This window comes from Cetorhinus maximus, chromosome 6, assembly GCF_964194155.1.
Source record: "Cetorhinus maximus chromosome 6, sCetMax3.hap1.1, whole genome shotgun sequence".
Taxonomy (NCBI): Eukaryota; Metazoa; Chordata; class Chondrichthyes; order Lamniformes; family Cetorhinidae; genus Cetorhinus; species Cetorhinus maximus.
In genome coordinates this window covers 55321455-55343357 of record NC_135884.1, presented here as the reverse complement: position 1 = coordinate 55343357, position 21903 = coordinate 55321455, and the positions used below count along the sequence as shown (strand labels likewise).

Genomic DNA, 21903 nt, shown 5'->3' with positions numbered 1-21903 from the left:
TTCTTTTTTTCAGTTTTAGGTTTTGAAGATGCAAGCAATCAATATTGCTTTCAAGCTTTATCCAAAGTTTTTCTTTACAAATAAAAACAATTGCAGCCCAGCATGGAACTGTGCAATACAAGCCAAGAAAGTTCTAGGCCTATTCCCCAGTATGCACTGAATTAGTGTGCCACAACTGGCCTCGGCTTCCTGGGCCAGGTAGGGGGAAAAGATCTGATGGGGTTTTGTTCTTCATTGTTATCCACTGTAAGACGTCACTCCTGAGACCTCCATTAAGTTCTTACCTGAGAATTACGAGATATTGAAAAATCACTCAGGTGTGAATTTGGCTTAAAGAAGTAAGTTTACTTAAACAGATTCAAAACAGCAGAGTTTGCATAGAGTTTCACAGATAAAAATCACAAATTCTCTTCCTCAGAGAGCAGTGGAGGCAGGATCGTTGAATAGGCTTAAAGCAGAGTTAACTAGGTTCTTGATTAACAAGGGAGTCAAATGTTATTGGGGGTAGACAGGAAAGCAGAGTTGAGACCACAATCAAATCAACCATGATCTTATCAAATGGCAGAACAGGCTTGAGGTGCTAAATGGCCTGCTCCTGCTCCTAATTCATATATATATTTGGAAAAGAAGATCCCATGAGGCCCAAGTCCTCGAGCTCTTCAAACAAGGCAAAGGCACGAGCTAGATCTACAGATGAAAGATTCCTTCTTCTCTGTTACCACAACCTGCTCTGAATCACTCGTGCTTTATTATACCCTGTACACTCCTCTCCAGCTCACAGTCTAAAATACGCAGTGTGGATATATCTGGGCTAGCGCTTGGGAGGGAATGAGTAAGTGATAAAATGTGCTATTAATGTTTAGCTTGATTGAGCAAGTGATGGAGCACCTAGCACTCAAACCGGATTTCATGCAGGGATTAGGTCAAATTATAGCAGGTGACTCTACTCGGCTCCCTTCCTTGAAAGTTTAAGGATTGAGAAAGAAATGGAGGAAAATGGAGAAGAAACTAGGGCAAATTAGAGTGAAATTAGGTACAGAAAGAGGAATAAAGTGAGGGAAAGAAAAATTGGATTAAGAGAGAGGAGAAAAAAAGCCAGAAAGGAAAAGTAAGAAAAAAATACATTTTAGACTTGAAACTCTCTTAAAAACAATTTACTACCCAGGAATGAGATACTAGAATTTAACTTGTTCCCTTGCTGGGGCGAATTTGTTAAGCAACATTGCAAGAATAAAAATTTCATCCTGAAATGATCTTTGCAATGATCTTTAAATGCTAGTTCTGATGTTTAGCAGTCAGTTTAATTGATGTGTAAAATGCAATAATTTCTTGAGACTCATGAGGAGGTTAAGGGCAAGCTCTCACTTTCATAAGGCTAATGGCTAATTGTGGTGATTCACAACTCATGGGTTTGTCCTTCCTCACTACAGATTGCTGGCCAATTACCATATAAGTATCACTGTGCACATTTAAACTTGCTGTTATCTCCCAGCAAATTCTGAGTCCAGTCTTTCAAAACAGCCATCTGTGCCTCTCTTTCTTCTTAAATCATCATTGTTGCATCCAGTGGCTTCCAGTAATTCTGGATTCCTGTCTTACATAGACATTTGAAGCCTGGGTGCATATCTGCAATAAATGCTAGGAAGAAAAGAGAACATTGATATGCCTTCATTATAATGCTGAAATAAAATTTTCGCCACATTCCATCAAGAACTACCTTCATTAGTGATCATTCTCGTCCAAAACATGCATCCTGAGCATTATGAGCAGCAATCATTACCTCTTCCCACATTTGCACCCCATTATACACTAATTAATGGGCCATAATAGAGCTGAAAATACCAGCTATGTAGTTCAATATCTGCTTCAGCAACACTTCAGTGATTTGAAAAGCACTATATCATACAAATTGTTAGGCAACATTTACTGTGTAATGACCATGAATAATGCAAGGTTGTTACTTTATTTATATGAGTCTTTGTACCCAGTGTATTATTTGGTCACTTTGAATATTAAGATTTGAATTGCTACTCACCCCAATTTGAGCTGCTGTGGAACTGCATGATAATCAGAATTTAATGGCTCGGATTTTGTGGTCAGCGACTTAACACTTGCCACTAAACTCAAAAGAAGCTGCCAATAAAGATTTGCAATCTCAGTGGCCTGGATTTCCCCTTTCCCTTCATCAGTTTGAATCTGGTGTGGCCAAAGAGATCACTATATGCCCAGCAATAAAGATGCAATTAAATAAGGTAAGCAGTCAATCAATTGAAGTATTATCACAGACAACAAGCCAGGTTGCACAGCGCACTGAATTTTTCACTTTTTATTAAAATTTTACAGAGAGCAAAACAAATGATTGGGACATACCCATGGGATTAAGGTAGAACCTAAAATATCATAATCAAACTTCAAGAAAACATTATATTAAACATGTGATATTTTTATCATGATGGAAAAATATGACATTTTTCAGGGACAGTGAGGCTGTTCAACAATATGAACTGGTATGCTGTTAAAAATCCCAGTTACACTTCATTCAAAAAAGGTTTTTACAGTAAGATCAAAAGGGTAAAAATGCATGTTTTCACCAACTCAGTGATTTCTACTTGATTGCAGTATAGGGGGATCTCAACAGCGCACCCTATCACAACACACAAGAGCTAGGAGCAGAAGTAGGCTATTCAACCCCTTGGGCCTGCTCCATCAGCAGTAAGATCTTGGCCTCAATTCCACTTACCTGTCTGCTCCTCCTCCCGTATCCCTAGACGCCCATGTCGACTAAAAGTCTATCTAACTCAGCCTTGAATATATTCAATGACCCAGTCTCCACTGCTCTCTGGGAAGAGAATTCCACAGACCAATGACCTGAGAGAAAAATAAATCTCCTCATCACTGACAGCCACTTCTGGATTTTAACACTTAACTGCGGATGCATGGTCTCCAGAAGTTGTTGCTGGTTTCCGAGGAGTAATGAAGGTGAACATTGACAGTTTTGCCATCATTGATATCACAAAATCAGAGCCATATGAATATCCTGAGAGAAAAGAGCAGAGAAGAAGGTCCTTTATGCTAGCAAGGGAAATAAAACTTTACTATCTAAAGAGAAGGTATGCATTAACCAACCTACTGGGAGAGAAAAAGGCCAGTATTCTCGTCATTGCGCGCATTTGGCAAAAAAAACTGTGCACATCAAGCAGAAGTGCGGCTTTTCTGTAGCTATTCATTTACTTCAATTAGTTGCTGAACTAACAATGAAAATTCTTTTCTTTGAATCTTCCAGGTACAGACCCTTAATTACAAAAGTTTCACAGTTACGTGTTTTATTTTACAGTTAATGACACAGAAGAAATTGGTGCCTTGAATACTATTAATGTTACGGATCCTGATACAACCAAGATAGTAGTGTCTGATCTGGACACCAGCAGTAAATATAAGTTCTACCTGAATGCTTACACTCAAGCTGGACCTGGGAAACTTATTACAGAAGAAGGAACAACAGTTATGGAAGGAGGTAAGACAACTATGCCCGCAAATTGGAATCTGTAGTTACAGATTATTGCAGAAATACAGTATCAAAGATGTTTGAGATTGCTGATTATTGAAATCATAAAGATCCCTGTTGCATATCAAGTATTAATCTTTCTACATAATTTAGAACAGTTGGTAATGACATTGCATCCTCTGTAAACAGAAAAAAAGTTACTTTTATTTGTTTCACTCATTTTGGTTGGTTTATCATTCTGTAAAAATGGCAATTGTAAATATATAAATTAGAGGGACAACAATAAGCTAAAATTGTGAAATGTATATACAGAACATAACCTGTTCCATATTAAATCCCAAATTGTGATTAGCAATTATGAAAATATATAAACTGTAGTATTTTTTAAATCTGTGTACAATCAAAACAGCTCTGCAATCTGCACAAATACTATCTATACGTAACAACTACCACCTCTGAGCTTCGAACGTATATTGCATTAGGTTGTGGAACAATGTGTACTTGGTATCCATTTTAACAATAGAGGTAAAGCACAAAATGCCAACTTTAAGCTGGCCATAAAATAAGTCATCTTGGTGGATTTAAAATATGTTTTAAAAAAAAGGTAATGATGAGAAAATAATTGAAATTAACATCGAAAATGCCTGGGCTGTGAAGGTTTCCACGCCGAGGTATTAAAAGAAATAGGTGAAGAAATGCAGATGAATTAGTCAGCCTTTCCCAAAGCTCTCTAGATTCAGGGATTGTGCCTTGACTGGAAAAATGCACATATTACTTAATTATTTAGGAAAGAGGGAGAAATCAGATAACCAGATACCTATCATTGGAGATGGAGTTAGTGAACAGTTGAGCAAGTATGAGCTGATCAAAGAGACTCTGCAGGGATCTGTGAATAGTAGGTAAGGCCTGACTAATTTAATTTAATTATTTGAGGAGGTCACCAACATGTGATGGGCAGTGAAGTGAGTACGGAGATTGTCTATTTGTGCTTCCAAAGGCATTTAGCAAAGTTCTGCACAAGAGATTATCAAAAAATAAGAGCACACAGAATTGAAGGTAACCTTATACATGGATTAGTCATTGGTTGGCAGGTAGGAAACTGAGAGTAGGGATAAGGGTTTGTTCTCTGATTGGTGGATGTGACGAGTGGTGTTTCCTGGGGATCTGAATTAGGGCCTCAGCTTTTACCAGATACGATAATGACTTGATCATATTTGCAGATGATAATAAATTAGTAAATTGAGTGGATTGGAGTAGGCCATCGCAAAGACGGACTAAGTGAGCAGGCAAAATTATAGCAGACAGAGTTCAACCTAGGCAAATGTAAGGTTATTCATTTTGCACCTGAGAAAGACAAATCAGAATATTTTCTCAATGATAAGAGACTAGGAGCTATAGAAAAACAAGGGATTTCTAAATCACTAAAAGCTACTGCACGAATACAAAAAAAATTAAAAACCTACTGGAATGTTGCCCTTTATTTCAAGCAAATTAAAATTCAAAGATGAGAAAGTTATGCATCATTTGCACAAAGCATTACTCAGATCCCATCTGGAGAGCTAGATTTTTGCAGAGTCAGAAGGACCTTGGAGCCATTTAAAAATGGCAGACGGGACGATTGCAAGAATGTACCTATCTCTGCCTTAAACATATTCAATGACCCTGCCTTCAACATTCTTTGGTGAAGAGAGTTCCAAAGACTCATGACCCTCTGAGAGGAAAAATTTCTCCTCATCCCCATGGTTCATGGATCTCAGAAGAATTGTGAACCTTAGTCTGGATTCAGGAACTTTTGAAAGGTAACTTCAAAAGGTCTTACCTATTCCTTCCATAACCCCTCCCTGCCAACTCATGCCCCCTACCAACACCCATGGCCTCTTATAGCCCCCATGCCAATTCATGCCCCCACCACCCCCAGTGGCCCCTCATACCCTCCATGCCAACTCATGACCCTTCCTTGCCCATTTACCCAGTATACATGATGTGCAGAACCAATGAGCCCTAGAGTAACAATGACATGTGAAAGCTCCTTAGTAAAAAAAAACACCTTTTCGTAATTTTTTGGAAAAAAAAGCCTGTGTTCCTACAAAAGTGTCAATGAAACAGACCGTTAAGATATCAATAATGGAAGCTTTAAGCACTTGACACTTCTCAACCTTGTGCAAAATTGAGACATTGGCAAAAGAGATTGCAGAGAAATAACTTACTATAACCTCATAGAAATGTCAATCAAGCAAAATCAACACTTCCCTGTGCCGGTGTAAAAAGAAATTCACACACATGCCATTGTTACTATAATGTTCATTGGTTCTGTACATGTATACTGGATGAATGGGCATGGAGGGTATGAAGGGCCATTGGGAGTGGGTGGGGGACATGATTTGGCATTGAATTGGCATGGGGACTGTAAAGGGCCATGGGGGTGGGCGGAGCGCATTAGTTGGCGCTGAGTTGGCAAGATGGTGGCATCGGAAATGGGTGGGTGGGCTGGGGCCTGATGGTCTGTGAGGGGTGAGGTCTAGCAGGCCTAAATGTAACCAAGCAACTGGGACAAAGTCCCAGAGAACTGAGACAGGCCTTTTAACCAACCCACCTTGGCATCCAGCCGGCCCTGTGGCCACCTTTGATCTGCTCCTAGGGCAGTGGGCCTGACCCTAACCCCAGAGCAAAAACAGCACATAAAGGGGCAACTTATAACGAGGTGGGTAGCTTGAGTTGGGAAATTTCCCAACTGGAGCTACTCACCTTGGTAACAAAAATCCGGCCGCAAATGTCAGTTAATGCCTGTTAATCTTGGAAAGAATAACATGCATATTCACCAGAATGATAGCAGGGCTTAAAGAGTTAAATTATTAGGAAAAGTTGCATAAACTTGGTCTACATTCCCTTGAGTTTAGAATGTTGAAGGGCAATCTAATTGAGTTGTTTGAAGTGATGATAAAGAGATTCTATAGGGTGGATATGAAAGAAACATATATTGTGATGGTATCAGGAACAAGATGGCAAAATCTTAAAATTAGATCTAGGCCAGATAAAGTCAGAGTATTTTTAACATAAAATGTAATACATGCTAGGTCAATTAAAATTTACAAGGCTGAGTTTGAAATATTTTTATTTTGCAATGATATCAAGGACTGAGGATCAAAGGTGGGTAAACAAAGTTAAGGTACAGGTCAGCCATTGAACAATTGAATGGTGGAACAGACTTGAGGGGCTGAATGGCCTATTCCTGTTCCTATGCTGTATTGTAATGAAGTGTCTTGCCATGCAGGGATAACAAAATATTACTGGCTTTGTAATACATGACAGACTCTCATACACAGGGAGGAAAAATATCATATGCTGGGCAATGTACAATAATGAAAAATCACATTCAAGCACCAGTTGCAATTTGAACTTGGGTTTTGCAATATATTGAGTGTCTGCTAAATCAGCTTACCACTAAACCATCATTAAATTATAGTATGTAAATCAAAGTGTATATTGTACTGAAAACTTAATGTCCTCCATTCTTTAGTGGACTAGCACAGCTATACTTTGGAATATGATGATCTGCCTTTAGAGAATACTGCCTTCAGTGAACACTATTCCTTGGGACATACATTTGAGTTGAATGTAATAATGCAACACAGGTGCAACAGAAATGTAGTTTTATATTAATCAAGCTACAGCTTAAGGTTATGTAAAAAAAGCAAATCAACTTCACACTCCTATTCTTTAATTGGAAGACAGATTTGCCAGTAGTCTTCAGAATAACATTCCCAAGTAATTACTGAACAGAGGATGCTGTGAATTTGTGCCCTTGCATTTTGGTTTGATAATTCTCTAGTGCTGGAATGATTAAATACAGCTCCATTATATTTAATTACCTGGATCAAATGTTCAACCTTAATGCATGAACTTTCACCACCTGAAATAAACCAGCCTAGTTAGGCAGTTTATGTGAACCAAGCTAATTCCAGGTACATCACTTGATGTGCTTGGCCCTTTCAAATGGTTTGTTCAGCAATAAAGTAAAATCAAGGTACCTGGTGGAACTACAATTCTGGCTGTTACAGTATTTAGCAGCAACTACTTTGGTAAACGCTGTTTCTCCAGAGAAAAGTCAAACATTGTGTATTCAAATATAGAAAATTTGCACATACCTAATTCTACAAGGTGATCTATGATGTTGTTTCCATGCTGTTGCTTCCATCTATGTTAATGGGAGCTGGGCGCAGTTTTTCATGTTGAGCATTTACAACCAATAGTCCGTGATTTCTTGGTTCATTTAAGACTGAACATAAAACATTTAATACATTTTTATCATCTTTACTATAGTTTTGTAAATTCTAATGACTATTTCATTCCCCTTCAGCACTAAAGAAGTACTGTTGCACATTAGATTAAATGGCACAGAACATTCCAGATGAGATTTTGAAGATTAAGCCTTTGTTCCAGTTAAATTATTGTGAAACCAAAAGCAGATCCATTATTTATTTTAAAAGATCATTTTAAAAGTAATAAATGGCAATTATGCAAATATCTTCACTTCATGATGTAACAAAGGTCTGTACAGTTGTAGGAAAGAGGAATGGGTCGATGAGCCAAATTCTCTTGGTTCATCTGTTTTCTTTGATCCAGAATGGGCAAAAATACATCAAATTCCATGCCAACTCAAGCCAAATCAAGAAAATAATAATTTCTCAATTTGGCAAGCGGTCTCTGAACTGTAGATAGAATCTATATTTTACTCATAAGCTAGCAGTTAAACAGAAACTTATACAAAAATAGGCAAAACATTTCCCCTAGTCATTAATTGCTTGCAACAACATGAACATAATCGGAAGATTTTCTAGGTTATTTTTAGGGGTAAATTAGAGCAGCATTCTAAAAGAACACATCTACACTTTTAGTCATTTAGTGGTACAGAATTTGATATTGCTGAAAAAAGAGACATGTTGAAGCTTTTCATCTTGCACTCATCATGACACTTCGCAATAATGCCAACATAAGGGGAAAACGAACAATTTATACTGTATGAGAAGAGAATACAGATTGGTAGAGGCATTGCCATGGAGAATGCACCAGTTGATGGTGACTGACAGTTAACTGCCAAACATTGTTTGAAATTTAAACCAGGCAGCTTGACCCTGATTGGTCAAGGCATTGCCCGGAGGAATGAGTCAGCAAATGGCTGTCACTTATTTAGTTTAGCTGAAACAGGCGCAATATGTGTACATGTTCTTTCTGTCTGCAAAGAACAGACCTGTTAATATATGTAGCTTCTAGTACACACAAATGCACCACACTGAGAGCCCAACTGACAATCTTAAATTAGCTGTCAGCGTAATTCTTAGCACGCCGAGGATTATTTAGCAAATGTTGTCCAATCACGGAATCACATCTAATGTTGGACACTGTGTTTTGAGCTTTGCAAGCACAGGCTGGTTGGGTACAGTCTCTATCTTGCCCATTGCGAACTGTGGCTGGGACATGCTGTTTGATACAATCCACTAGTCTTTGGGATGTACGGCCTAAATACCGAGCATCATACTGGCACTGAAATTCATATACCACATTACTCATTTGAAAGGCAGAATGTCTTTTTGGCTTGACAGCAGCATCCTGTTAGTGCCGAATACCACTTGTGTTATACTGCATTGTAGCAGCATGAAACAGCTAGCTTCACCTGTCGCTCAAATTCTTTTGAGATACATTGCCCTTCCAGGGTAATCTGAGGTAGACTGGGCACTTTTCCAAAGGACCAAAAGTGATGGCCTTAGGCCCGTTCATGAGTTTGCATAATATACAATGCGGAATGATCTGATCAGGTTAGTCATTATTCTGCAGGATGCTGTTGATGCACCCTATTTCAGTATCAAGCTTGTATGGTGAGCAAATGGCTCGGGCCTACTTACAAGGTTGATGATAAGACCAATCTTACAGCGTGTGGAACTGTAGGAAATCCAATGCGTATATTGACCAGTGAAGGTAGGCTTGCGGTAGACTGCAGTAGAGAACCCCCGGCAGATTTCTCAACTAGTACATCAAGGAAGGAGAATTCATTTGATTACTCCACTTCAAAGACGAATTTTAGCTCAGGATGGAGCCCATTAATACATGTAAGGAAATCATTACATGTAGCTGTGGATTTAAATATAGTGAAAGTATCATCCACATATCGGAAATATGTGATTAGTAGGGTGTTAGCTGTCATTCCCAGAATTTCTCTACATATACATATTATATAAAACAACGCAGAGAAAAGCCTGCTACGTACGGCTGGAGAAAAGCACAGTATTTTTTTGGTTTTAAAAAGTACAGAATTATTTAGTTTAGTCCTGTCTTTATCCATGAAGCATGTATTGAAGCATCAGTATGGTCACAGATATGAGCAATGCCTGCTACTTAGGCATTAATGCTTGCTAAAATTTTGATGTATTTAATTATTGAAAACTTCAGAAATGTACCTGATCAATACATTATGAGCGGCTCATCATCAGAGCTTACAGTTGCGTTCAATATGAGAAACATTCAAAGCATTCATTTTTAAAATGCCTTTTGAAAATTCTAGAGTAATATAAGGTCAGCAGCATGTTATTATTTACATGGGGCAGAATTTTACGCTTCGTGGGCGGGCGCGCGCCCGACCCGATTAGGCGTAAAATAGCACGAGAAGATGTTGGGGGAGCATCCCAATGTCATTCTGCATGCGCACAAGCTTCAGGTTGGTGGGCGCGCGCATGGGTGTCAGAGCCAGGGCCATCTTCAATTAAAAGTCCACTCAGGTCATTAAAAAGGCAATTGAACCCGATTTTATGTTTCCTGCACGATTTCGCGCTCGTCGCATGGACAAGGCGGGCAGCCCACACTTTGGAAAACCTCATCCAAGGGCAGGATAAAAAGGGTCAGCAGCAATGCTAGTGTGAGTAGTAAAGAGTTTAGGAGATAGTTTGCTGCTGGTTGCTTATTTGAACTTGACAGCTTCATCTCTGTTCTGAGCTTCATTCTTAGCATTTCTAGGCTTCATTCCAGGATTCATTGGCGTCTCCAAGGCCCCCAGAGGATTTTGACCATGTGGACCCTTCCAGGGATCAGGCAGCCTTCTGTAACTCTGATAATAGGGATTGTGGTCTCCGCTAGAGGCACCTCCTCTGAGGAGAAAGAGAGGGAGAGGAGGCCAGGCGTCCGAATGCAGCTTCAAGGGGAGTGACCTATGGGAGGAGAGGTGCAGGTACAAGGGGCGCAGGGCCAGCAGGCTGTCCAAGGCAGAAGGGGCCACAGAAGACACCACTATCCTGCTGCCAGGGTTTACATGCGGCGATGCTGCTACCTTAATATGTCTGAGGTGCAATGCCGAAGCAAGCTCCAGGCAGACCGTGACCTCCATTTGTCAGATGATTGCGCCTGAGATCACCTTCAACTGTGCAGGTAGAAACCCCATGCCAGTGGCTCTGAAGGTCACAGTGGCCCTCAACTTCTATGCCTCAGGCTCTTTCTAGGGGTCAGTGGGGGATCTTTATGGAGTTTCCCAATCAGCTGTCCACATTAATGTCAAGCTGGTGACAGAAGCGGGTAATGATATTTATTCATTTCCGTACAGATGAGGCTAGCCAGGCTGAGCGAGCCAGAGGCTTTGCAGTGATTGCTGGGTTCCCCCACATCTAGGGTGCAATAGACTGCACACATGTGGTCATCAAGGTGCCAGCAGGTCAGCCGGGTGCCTTTCACTCAATGAACGTCCAGATAGTGTGTGACCACAGGGTGTAGATTCTGCAAGTCTGTGCACAGTACCCTGGCAGCTCCCATCACGTTTATATCCTCTCCCAGGCACTGAGGCTATTCAGTGCTCCAGCCCGACTGGATGGATGGCTGCTGGGTGGCAACAGCTATCCATTGAAATGTTGGCTTATAACGTCTCTCCACCACCCTAAAACAGAGGCAGAGCAGCTTTATAATAGGAGTCATGACTCCACAAGGGCGGTGATAGAGAGGACCATAGGTCTTCTGAAGATGCGTTTTCAATGCCTGGACCATTCAGGGGGAGCACTACAATACCCACCAGAGTGGGTGTCATTGATAGTGGTCACATGCTGCACTCTGCACAATCTGGCACCGGCAAGGGGGGACCCACTGGAGGAAGAGGATCTTGACGCAGCTGCACAGGCCACAGAGGATCAATCCAGTAGTGAATCAGAAGAGGAGCACGGTGACGATAATGCTGAGGGTGTGGAGGCAGAACTATGGATCCTTCAGGGAGGCAGGGACACTAGGGATGCCATGATCCAGAGTTCCTTCAGCTAGGCCTTCAGCCAAAGACCAGTTTCCACCTCATGCCAGGATATCTGAAATGACCTTTTCATTTGACCCCAAAGTCCACTCAGTGCCTGTGCAATAAAGTTCAGAGCCACTCATGTCCAGCATTACATGCTGGCGTACCCTGCAAATAATAAAAAGGTGAAGCATACTCAGGCCATTAGGACAAAAACAAAATTTACCTCATTTTGACAATCTAAACAAATTAACATAACCTTCTCTAGTCTTCATTCCCAGACCAGTAAACATGAACAAAACAATACAGTACAGGAGATCACCCGTGACCAGTCCCTCTTGTGCTCATGTTGCCTTAAACTTACGTTTGCAAGTGCTACGTCTTAGTGCCCCCCCCCGCCTCGCTGGCAGTGGCATTGGAGGCAGCCGGCTGATCTTTGGCAGTCTCCCTCTGGCTAGTGGAAGCTGTGTTGACCCCATCTAGGAGGGAGTGGACAGTGCCACATCTAGCATCTCCCGAGTTGTCGCAGTCTCATCAGATGCCATGGTCACTGGCAGAGGGGTGGAGGAGCTGCTGCCGTCATCCAGAGTGTCCTGAGGGGAGCCCACAGAGACGACAGGCAGCTCATGTGCCAATGTGAGGTTGTTCTGCACCTCCCTGCTCGCCATTGATGGATGGGCACCTAGCTGGGATACTGGGTGCCTCATCCATCTCCCAGATTGGCACTGGCCACCTGAGGTCATTGCCTGTGTGAGGGCTTGCAAGTCCGAGTGCAACCCCAGGAACCCTTGATTCTGTCCCTGGAGCTGCCTGTCCATGAAAGTCGCCACTCTCACAATGGAGGAGGCAATGTGCATGGCCATGAGGGTCAACACAGTGCTCATGCTCTACATGGACTCCTCCGCAATAGAGACCATGGCATGCTTACCCTCATGGATCTCCATCAGATCCTCTTGCACATCCTGCTGGGCATCCAGCATCTGCCATCTAATGGATGATTCCAGAGGCTCATCATCTGCCTTCAATGCCAGCAGTCCTTCGAGTGAGCCCCGCCCCCGCTTGCCGGCCGGAAGATCCTCCCCTCTGTTTCAGATGCTGCCAGACCTGCTGAATATTTCCATCATTTTTTGATCATGTGTAAGAATGGTTTGTTGGTTCCCATGTTTTTGAGTATATTTACACTTATACAGATACATGAACATATTCTGGGAAACAGCCAGAAAAAGTAACCACATCTAATCTTGGGATTCAGTCAGATATAGTTTATCCACATAAGTTAGAAATTAATCATTTTGATTTTGATTACGAATCATCAGATTAGCCAGATGTTTTTTAAGAGTAGGTTTTGATGTGCTTTTTTCAAACAACCATAATTTGTTGGTTCAGTATGTGATGCATGAATCTTTGTAACTCCTTGGCTGTTCCTAATGAGACATTAGTATGAAATATGAGGATGTCTGAGGCAATCCATTGAAAGTTGTCAGTTAACTGAGAGCACATTGCTGAACCCAGACTAATGGCTATCTTCACCAGCAGTATGCACTATAGTCAGCTGTTGCTACAATCTTCAACAATGGGTTCTTCACTCTCTGCCCTACAGATGCAAAATTTAAGAGACACTTGAAGTGAATTTATTTAAAGAATTCAGCTTTTGTGGCCATGGGTTTTAAATATTTAAATACCAGTGCAAAGTGCACTGTTCAAAAACATAGCCTGCTTGAGTTAAATCATTTAAAATCAATAAACACAAAGGTTGAACACTCAGAGTCTACCATATAATTAAAGCTTTTCATCTGCCGTGGCTCTGACATGCCAATGCAGCATCGTTAAGTGGCTGACATGTTCATTGTCTACGAAATGTACTTATTGGCTAAAGTTTTACATTCACTAAAAGGCAACCAATCAAATAAAATATCCAAATACAAATATACATACAGTGTATGTCACTTTTTCACTAAATATTCCTGTTTACAAAGATGAGCTAATAATATCCCTGAAAAAAGTGAGGATGCCTTTTGTTTGCCACCCTCATTTTCTCTCTTTGAATCTCCCCCTTTCTCCTGGCATCAACCTGTTCTGCCAATATTCTAATATTTCATATTTTAACAGTGGTCCTTTTATCCTCTTCACAGACCTCCTTCCTCTTACTAGATACAAGTGTGTGTTTTGCTTTATTTCCAGTGTTCCCATTATTGAGTTAGGCCTTCTGATGTATTGGGGGAACACAGGCCATTGCATACATTCAAATTTTCCATGTTGCATGCAAATACAATTTGCTTTGACTATGAATTTTTCAGTGCCCGTCAGCCTTAAGTTTTTCCCCACAGTGAGATGATTGACACTTCTGTTTTTGTGCTCAAAAGTACTGGAGATTAGAAAACCATAAGGTGACACAGCAAAGTTATTAATGGAGCTGGCAGGTAGCAAGAGCAAAAACATTGAGTGAGCAGACAGTTAATTTAAGTTTCAAGTACAGGAGTTAGAGAAAAAGAATGAAACCAAAAATAATGACAGAAAACAAGACAAACACAATTCTGAGAATACAGATCTAGAAGTTAATAAAAGGTGGATGTAATTGTATAAACAACAAAAAGAAGAAATAACACTGGGTTGGAAAGATGAATAAAAGGCTAAGCTAATATTGCTGATTCATTGATGTGAAGAGTTTAGACTGCACAGTAGTCTACTACACTGCACACTAACACCAAATAACTAGTGGAGTATACGTTTCACCCTATTTTCTTCTGCCACATCTGCCAGAATCTTTCATCCATTTGTTGAGTCTTCAACAATTATTCAGTGCAGTGGTGCCAATTCCTGAGTTTTGGGCTACACTTAGAGTGGAAACAGAAATTCAGGATACTCATGCAACCATAAAAAACATCAGAAACTGTGCGGTAGGCCTCAGCCAATCCAGGAGCAACCTCACATGAGAGAAACTAGATTCTTTAAACAGTTTGAGCCTGAAAAGCCACATAGCAACATGACAGGATACCCCCACGGAAAATCTCTGTTGGAGAATGTGGTTGTGGGAGGTTTCCAGTCTATTCGTGAAGGGGTGGTGGCACCTTTTACCTCCCCTGCCTAGGAAATATGTGGAATAGCCTATAATATCTTCAGGGGCACCTGCTTGCATCTTGAGGTAGAGATTACTTCTGCTGGCCTCAGGTCTTTCTGCCTGTGCTCACTTGGCACACAAGCCCACCATCAGGTTCCCAAAGCAGGAACAGGAAACCTCTCAGCCTGGATACCCCATCCCACAACCTCAGACAAGCATGCTGTTGCTTGGGGTGCATGCAGGCTCCACCTCAAAGAAGATGGTACAAAAACCAAGCAAGGATACCGAATCTCAGACTAATTTCCAATTCTACTGCGTTACTGCTAGGCTTATGGTGGCAATACACAGGACGGGCTGTGGATTTTCATCCCCTTTAACTTCAGGGAGTTAAATTTCCTCTGAGCACTTTTTCTAGTGTGCTAGTTAATGTGCTGATGTCAAATTCCTCTTTGTGCTATTTTAATGAGACCATTAACCTGTGTTATTATAAATGGATTAAGAAATCTGTTATAACAGGTCACAGAGAAATTTAAGACCTCTGCTGTCTTTCAAATGTTTCTCCATGTGCCTGAATGATGAGAGGGCATTGTTGAAGACTAGCTTACTCCGGTTTTCTCCAGAGAGTAGAGATCGTCTTGTGGAAAGTATAGTAACTAACTGGTCTTTGGCAATACATACTCAGTTCATCAGGTGTAACTTTCAACATAATTTAAGCCATCTTGACACCCAAGCATGAGTTTAACCAATAGCAATGTTATGTCAGGAATGTTTAACTAGTTCTAATTTCATTCATATACTGCGTTTTCAGTCAGTTGGTAAAATTGGCCAGTTTTCACCAATTTATTGTACACAGCTGTTAAATGGCCCTTTTCGTCACACTTGTTAGGCACAATCCAACAAAGTGTAAATGCATCGGACTATCAAACCTACTATGATAGGGTTCAGCTGGCTAATTGGTATCTATTTAATTTATTTTTGATCTGTCAGAGGTTTATAGTAAAAAAAAAGGAAAATATTGCTAATGATTGAAAAAAAATTGATCCACAGACATGGGGGGCGGGGGTGAGTGGGCATGAGAGCAGTGGGTGGGACTAATTTAAACTAACTCTCAGTGTGGTGAGAGTGGAAATTGCAGAGGCACTAGTAATAATCTTCCAGTCTTCATTTGACACAGGGAAAGTGCTAGAAGACTGGGGAACAGTGAATGCTACACCCTTGTTCAAAAAGAGATGCAAGGATAAAGCTAGCATCTATAGGCCAGTCAGTGTCACCTCAGTGATTGGGAAACTTCTGGAAACTATCGTATGTGATAAGATCAATAATCAGTTAGACAAATGCAGGATAATTAAGGAGAGACAGCATGGATTCATCAAGGAAAAAATCATGTTTAATTAACTTGCTGGAGCTTTTGAGAAGGTAACAGAGAAGGCTGATAAAGAGAACGCTGTTGATGTGGTGTATATGGATTTTCAAAAGGCATTTATTACAGTGCCACACAAAAGACTTGTGAGCAAAATCCTAGTCATGGAGTAAAAGGGAAAATAAGCACTTGGATAAGAAATTGGCTGAGTGACAGGAAACAGAGTTGTGATAAATGGTTGTTTTTCAGATTGGAGGAAGGTTTGTAGTGCAGTTCCTCAGGGGTCAGTGTTGGGACCTTTGCTCTTCTTGATATATATTAATGACCTAGACTGTGATGTGCAGGGCATGATTTCAAAATTTGCAGATGGTATGAAGATTGGAAATGTTGTCAACTGTGATGGGGATAGTCTTGAACTTCAAAAGGACATAGACATGTTGGTGGATTGGGCAGACAAGTGGCAGATGAAGTTCAAAGCAGAGAAGTGTGAGGTGATTCATTTTGGAAGGAAGGATATGGTGAGACAGTATATAAAAAAAGGGAGAGCCTCTAAAGGAGGTGCAGGAACAGAGGGACTTTAGTGTATATGTACATAGGTCATTGAAGATGGCAGGGCATGTTGAGAGAGCAGTTAATAAAGCATATAGCATCTTAGACTTTATTAATTGGAGCATTGAGTAGAAGAGTAAGGGGGCCATGTTGTACTTGTATAAAGCACTAGTTGGGCCTCATCTGGAGTACTACGTCCAGTTCTGGGTGCCATACTTGAGGAAGGATGTGGAGGTATTGGAGAGAGTACAGAGGAGGTACACAAAAATGATTCCTGGGATGAAGAACTGTAGCTATGAGGATAGATTGGAGAGGTTTGAATTCTTTTCCTTGGCAAAATAAATGCTGATAGGAGACTTGACAAAGGCTTTTAAGATCCTGAGGGGTATGGGCAGGGTAAACAGTGAGAAACTGTTCCCACTCAAGAGAACATCAAGAATTAGAGGGCACAGATTCAAAATATTTGACAAAAGGAGTAAATGTGATGTGAGGAAATGTTTTTCACCCAGAGGGTGGCTGGAGACTGGAACAAACTTCCTGAGAGGGTGGTGGAGGCAGATTTGATTGAGGTATTCAAAAGGGAATTGGATTGCTACATGAAAAGAGAGAATGTGCAAGGTTATGGGGATAAGGCAGGGAGTGGGACTAGGTGGAATGCTTTTTCAGAGAGCCAGTGCAGACTTGATGGGCCAAATGGCCTCCTTCTGCAATGTTAAGATGCTGTGATACTGTGGTAAATAGGGAGGTTTGGGTCAACCTCCTATTTTACGCTTTGATCAATCAGGCAGGGTGTAAAATAGGTGACTGATCCAATCCAGTCAGCTTCCCATAGGGCAAGTGAGGCTAAAATTGCCCCCATATTTTAATGATTCATTACTTTAAATGTTAATATTATTCAGCGTTCTAATTATTACTGAATATCTGGACCGACTCAGGCTTAACTTGTGAATATTTAGTAAAAAAAACCCAGCTTGAGAATAAATAAAGATTAGATCATTAGTTCTACCATATGGCAACTGGAATCTTTGGCTTCCTAATCCTTATTAGATCCTCATTAAAAAGTCTATTTATCCCAGTTTTCATCAAAATTTTCCTACCTTAGACTTCCAACAATGAAATCCAGAACAATGCGTCATCCTTCTTCTGGGGAAGGATGATCATCTTGAATCTAAAACTCCACTGACATCAGCAATGGCTTTCCACAGCCTCCTGAGAAGAAATGCACATCTATGAGGCTAAATTTATTGTATTACAATAAAACTGTGAAAATATAAAAGAATATGAGAAAGTAGATTAAGAAAGGGATCAAGGAAACAAGTATGGGGTTTGAGGAGAGAATCGCCAGAGAATATTAAAAGAGCACAGTATAGTATTCTACATATAACAATGTAAAAACATGAAAGTAGGAATCAACCATGCAACCATTCAAGCCTGCTCTGCCATTCAATACAATCATAGCTCAAATTCTGCTTCAACTCCATTTTTCTGCCTGCTCCCCGTATCTCTCAATCCCTTGAGAGGCTAAAAATCTGTCTATCTCTACCTTAAAGACACTCAGTGATGGAGCATCTTGTACGCTCTGGGGTAGAGTGAGTGAAGAAACCCATCTCATCTTAGCCCAAAACAATAGACCCCTTATCCTTCATGTGCCTTCATGTTTTAGATTCCCCAGCCAGTGGAAACAACCCCACAGTGTCCACCTTATCAAGCCCCTTCAGAACCTTGTATGTTTCAATGAGATCACCTCTCATTCTTCTAATCTCCAGAAAGTATAGGCCCAATTTCCTCAACCTCTCATCATGGCACAAATCTCTTATCGCAGGAACCAATCTAGTGAGCCTTCACTGTACCACTGCAAGGTTAGTGTATCTTTCCTTAAATATGGAGACTAAAACTGTGCATAGTACTCAAGGTGTGGTGTCAACAAAGCCCTGTACAATTTTAGCAAGACTTTCTAACTCTTGTACGCCAATCCCCTTGTAATATTCTAATTGCCTTCCTAATTGCTTGCTTAACCTGCATGCTAACTTAAAATATTCCTTGTACAAGTACACCCAAATCTCTCTGAACATCAACATTTAAAAGTTTCACGCTTTTTTAAAAATATTCAGTTATTCTGTTCTTACTATATAAGTGAATAAACTCATATTTCTACACATTATACTCCATCTGCTACCTTGTTGCCTACTCAACCTGTCTATATCTGCTTGCAACCTCTTTGAATCCTCCTCACAGCTTACATTCCCACCTTTTTTTAAAATTCATTCACGGGATGTGGGCTTCACTGGCTTGGGCCAGCGTTTATTGCCCATCCCTAGTTGCACTTGAGAAGGCGGTGGTGAGCTGCCTTCTTAAGCCACTGCAGTCCATGTGGTGTAGATACACCCACAGTGCTGTTAGGAAGGGAGTTCCAGGATTTTGACTAAGCGACAGTGAAGGAACGGCGATATATTTCCAAGTCAGGATGGTAACTGTTCTTTGCATGGACCTTATTCGCTGATGCACTATTACCATTAAACTTGCTGACTCTTCCCATCCCACTCTGCTTTCTCCCATATTGCTGTAATGCTCTATTATTTTAATTTTTCTCTTTAGATTACTAAGTTTGCCTTCATCTGACCCCTCCACTGCCCCAATTCTGCCCCCCGCACCCCATATTTAGTTTTTAGCCCTATTCACAGCTCAGGATGTTGGTCCCAGGCTGATTTAAGTGGAGCCTGTCTTAAAGGAACAGCTCTGTCTTTTCCCAGTACTGCTGCCAGTACCCAATGAATCAAAACCCTTTCTTCTCACACCGCTCTTTGAATCATGCACTTAATTCGCTAATCTGCTTGACCCTATGTCAATTTGTGCAGGTGGTAATCTAGAGACCCCTTGATGTCCTGCTTATTCATTGGGAAGCCGTTCCCTGAAACTTCCTTGCAGAAACTCGTTCTTGGCCTTACCTATGTCATTGATTCCTCTATGGACCATGATAACTGGATCCTCCCCCTCCCACTCCAAGTTCTTCTCCAGTGCAAAGAGATATACTGAACCTTTGTACCAGGCAGGCCAACTGAACCTTTTGAACTGCTGGTTTCAGCTACAGAGAAGTGTATCTATTCCCCTGACTATCCTGTTCCATACTACTATCACCCCCACTTGAATAGTCTCATGCACCATGGTCAGTTTTTTCATCCACTCTGAAGTCCTTCTTCTCATTCATGTTGGCAACAAGTACCTTATACCTTTAGGATAAAGATAAAGGCTGAGACTCCACCATCACTACATCCTGGATCCCCATACATGCCTGACTCGCAGTCACACCCTCTTGCCCCTGACAATTTATGACCCCTAAAGTATTACTTAACCAAAGGGGTGTGACTGCCTCCTGGAACAAAGTGTCCAAGTAACTCTCCCTCCCTGATGCCTGCAATGTCTCCGCCCACATGCAAATCCCAGCTCTATGCTAACCTCTAAAGTATGTAGAGTTCCAGTATCTGATGGTGGCTGCAAGTGTGAGATCGAGTGACAGTGTTTCTTCCTCATCAGTGTCCTGCTCTTAATCTTTATGCTTTCATATCAGCACTTGACAAATGGCAGTTCTTGGGTGTTTGAAAAAAGATAAGTGCATGTACAAGGTTGTGGTGAGCCAAGTGGGCTAAAGCAAGAAGTGCATGCTTACACTATCAGCAGCTTGAACACCAGAAAATATTGTAGGATGAGGAGGGAATAGGATTTGAGAAGATGGATTTGGTAGGAACATGCTTTCATTTTCAATGGTTTCAGCATCATCACTGTGTGCAGCCTCAATGACAACAGTGCTCCTTTCTCGTTGGACTAGAAACATACGCTGTAGAAAATTTTTCAGAACACACACTAGGAACTCTTGACCCTCTCTGCCCTTTACACTACTACAATCCCAGTCTGTATTCAGATAATTGAAGTCCCCCATTATAGGCACTCTATAATCCTGGCATTTGTCTGTAATTTCCTTGTAAATTTGTCCCTCCACATCATTCTCACTAGTTGGTAGTCAAATAGATTGTGTCCTTGACCCCTCTGGGACATCTTCTCTCTCCAGCACAGCAATGTTTTCCTTAGCCAGTACTGGCAACCCTCCTCCTTTCCTTCTTTTCCTATTTTTCCTCAACAGCTCCTATCTAGGAATATTTAATACCCAGCCCTGCCTTTCTTTGAACCAGGTCCCTGTTATCTCCACAATATATTTCCATGTAGCTACCTGCTTCTGCAACTCAACAATCTTATTTACCATCCTCCGCACATTCACATATATGTACGGTAACCCTAATTTAGACTTTATTGCTGTCCCCCTTATGCTAAAACCACCTAATACCTCAATATTTCCTATTCCAGTGCTGTCTGTCTCTCCCAATATTCTTTGTGCCTTGGTATTCCTCTCTCGTACTACCTCATCGTTTCCATACACCTGCCAATTTAGCTTAAACCCTTCCCAGTAGCACTAGCAAGTAAAGGAAATTGGTCCCGACTCTGTTTAGGTGCAACCTTTCCAACCTGTACAGGTCCCATCTCACCCAGAACTGATCCCAATGCCCCAAGAATCTAAAGCCTTCCTTCCTGTTACATCTCTTCAGCCCCACATTCATCTGCTCTATTCTCCTATTTTTATACTCACTTGCACATAGTACCAATAGTAATCTGGAGGTTACTACTTTTGAGGTGCTGCTTACTAATTTCCTACCTATCTCCCTAAACTCTGACTGCAGGACCACAACCCTCTTTCTATCTGTCTCGTTGGTACTAATTTGGACCACAGCCTATGGCTGTTCACCCGCCGCTGCAGCTGACAATACTTCCTACACATGTGGTTATCCAGTGTTATGATGTGGCAGGTGATGTGTGCCAGGTGGACCAAATCCACAAGGGAAACTTGGCCACGTTATCACAATGGTTTTGCAACTTGTATTTATTACGAAAAGATTTGGGTACTGAATTCAGAAGTAATGAGTCCACTAACACCTTTAGAGATTTTAAAAACCAAAATAGAACATTTATTAACAAAAGAAAAGATTCCTAGCACATACATAGGATTACAGTTACTTAATTTTATAACAAATACCAGCATTCCTAATTAAGCTCACCCCCAACTACACACCCCCTTTAAGGCAACAGTCCAAAATAGATTTTAAATTGAAATAACAAGCCAGCAGATTTAC

At 41.1% G+C, this 21903-nt stretch overlaps 1 protein-coding gene across 9 annotated transcripts in view; it reads left to right on the top strand.

The window, feature by feature from the left end:
* chl1b (cell adhesion molecule L1-like b) overlaps window positions 1-21903 on the top strand; it is a 954137-nt gene that overhangs the window by 876645 nt on the left and 55589 nt on the right. For all 9 annotated transcript variants that reach the window (XM_078543741.1, XM_078543742.1, XM_078543744.1 and 6 more), the window contains one exon: window positions 3335-3514. In XM_078543741.1, the coding sequence (XP_078399867.1) occupies window positions 3335-3514 (180 nt within the window). The remainder of the gene's footprint in view (window positions 1-3334; window positions 3515-21903) is intronic.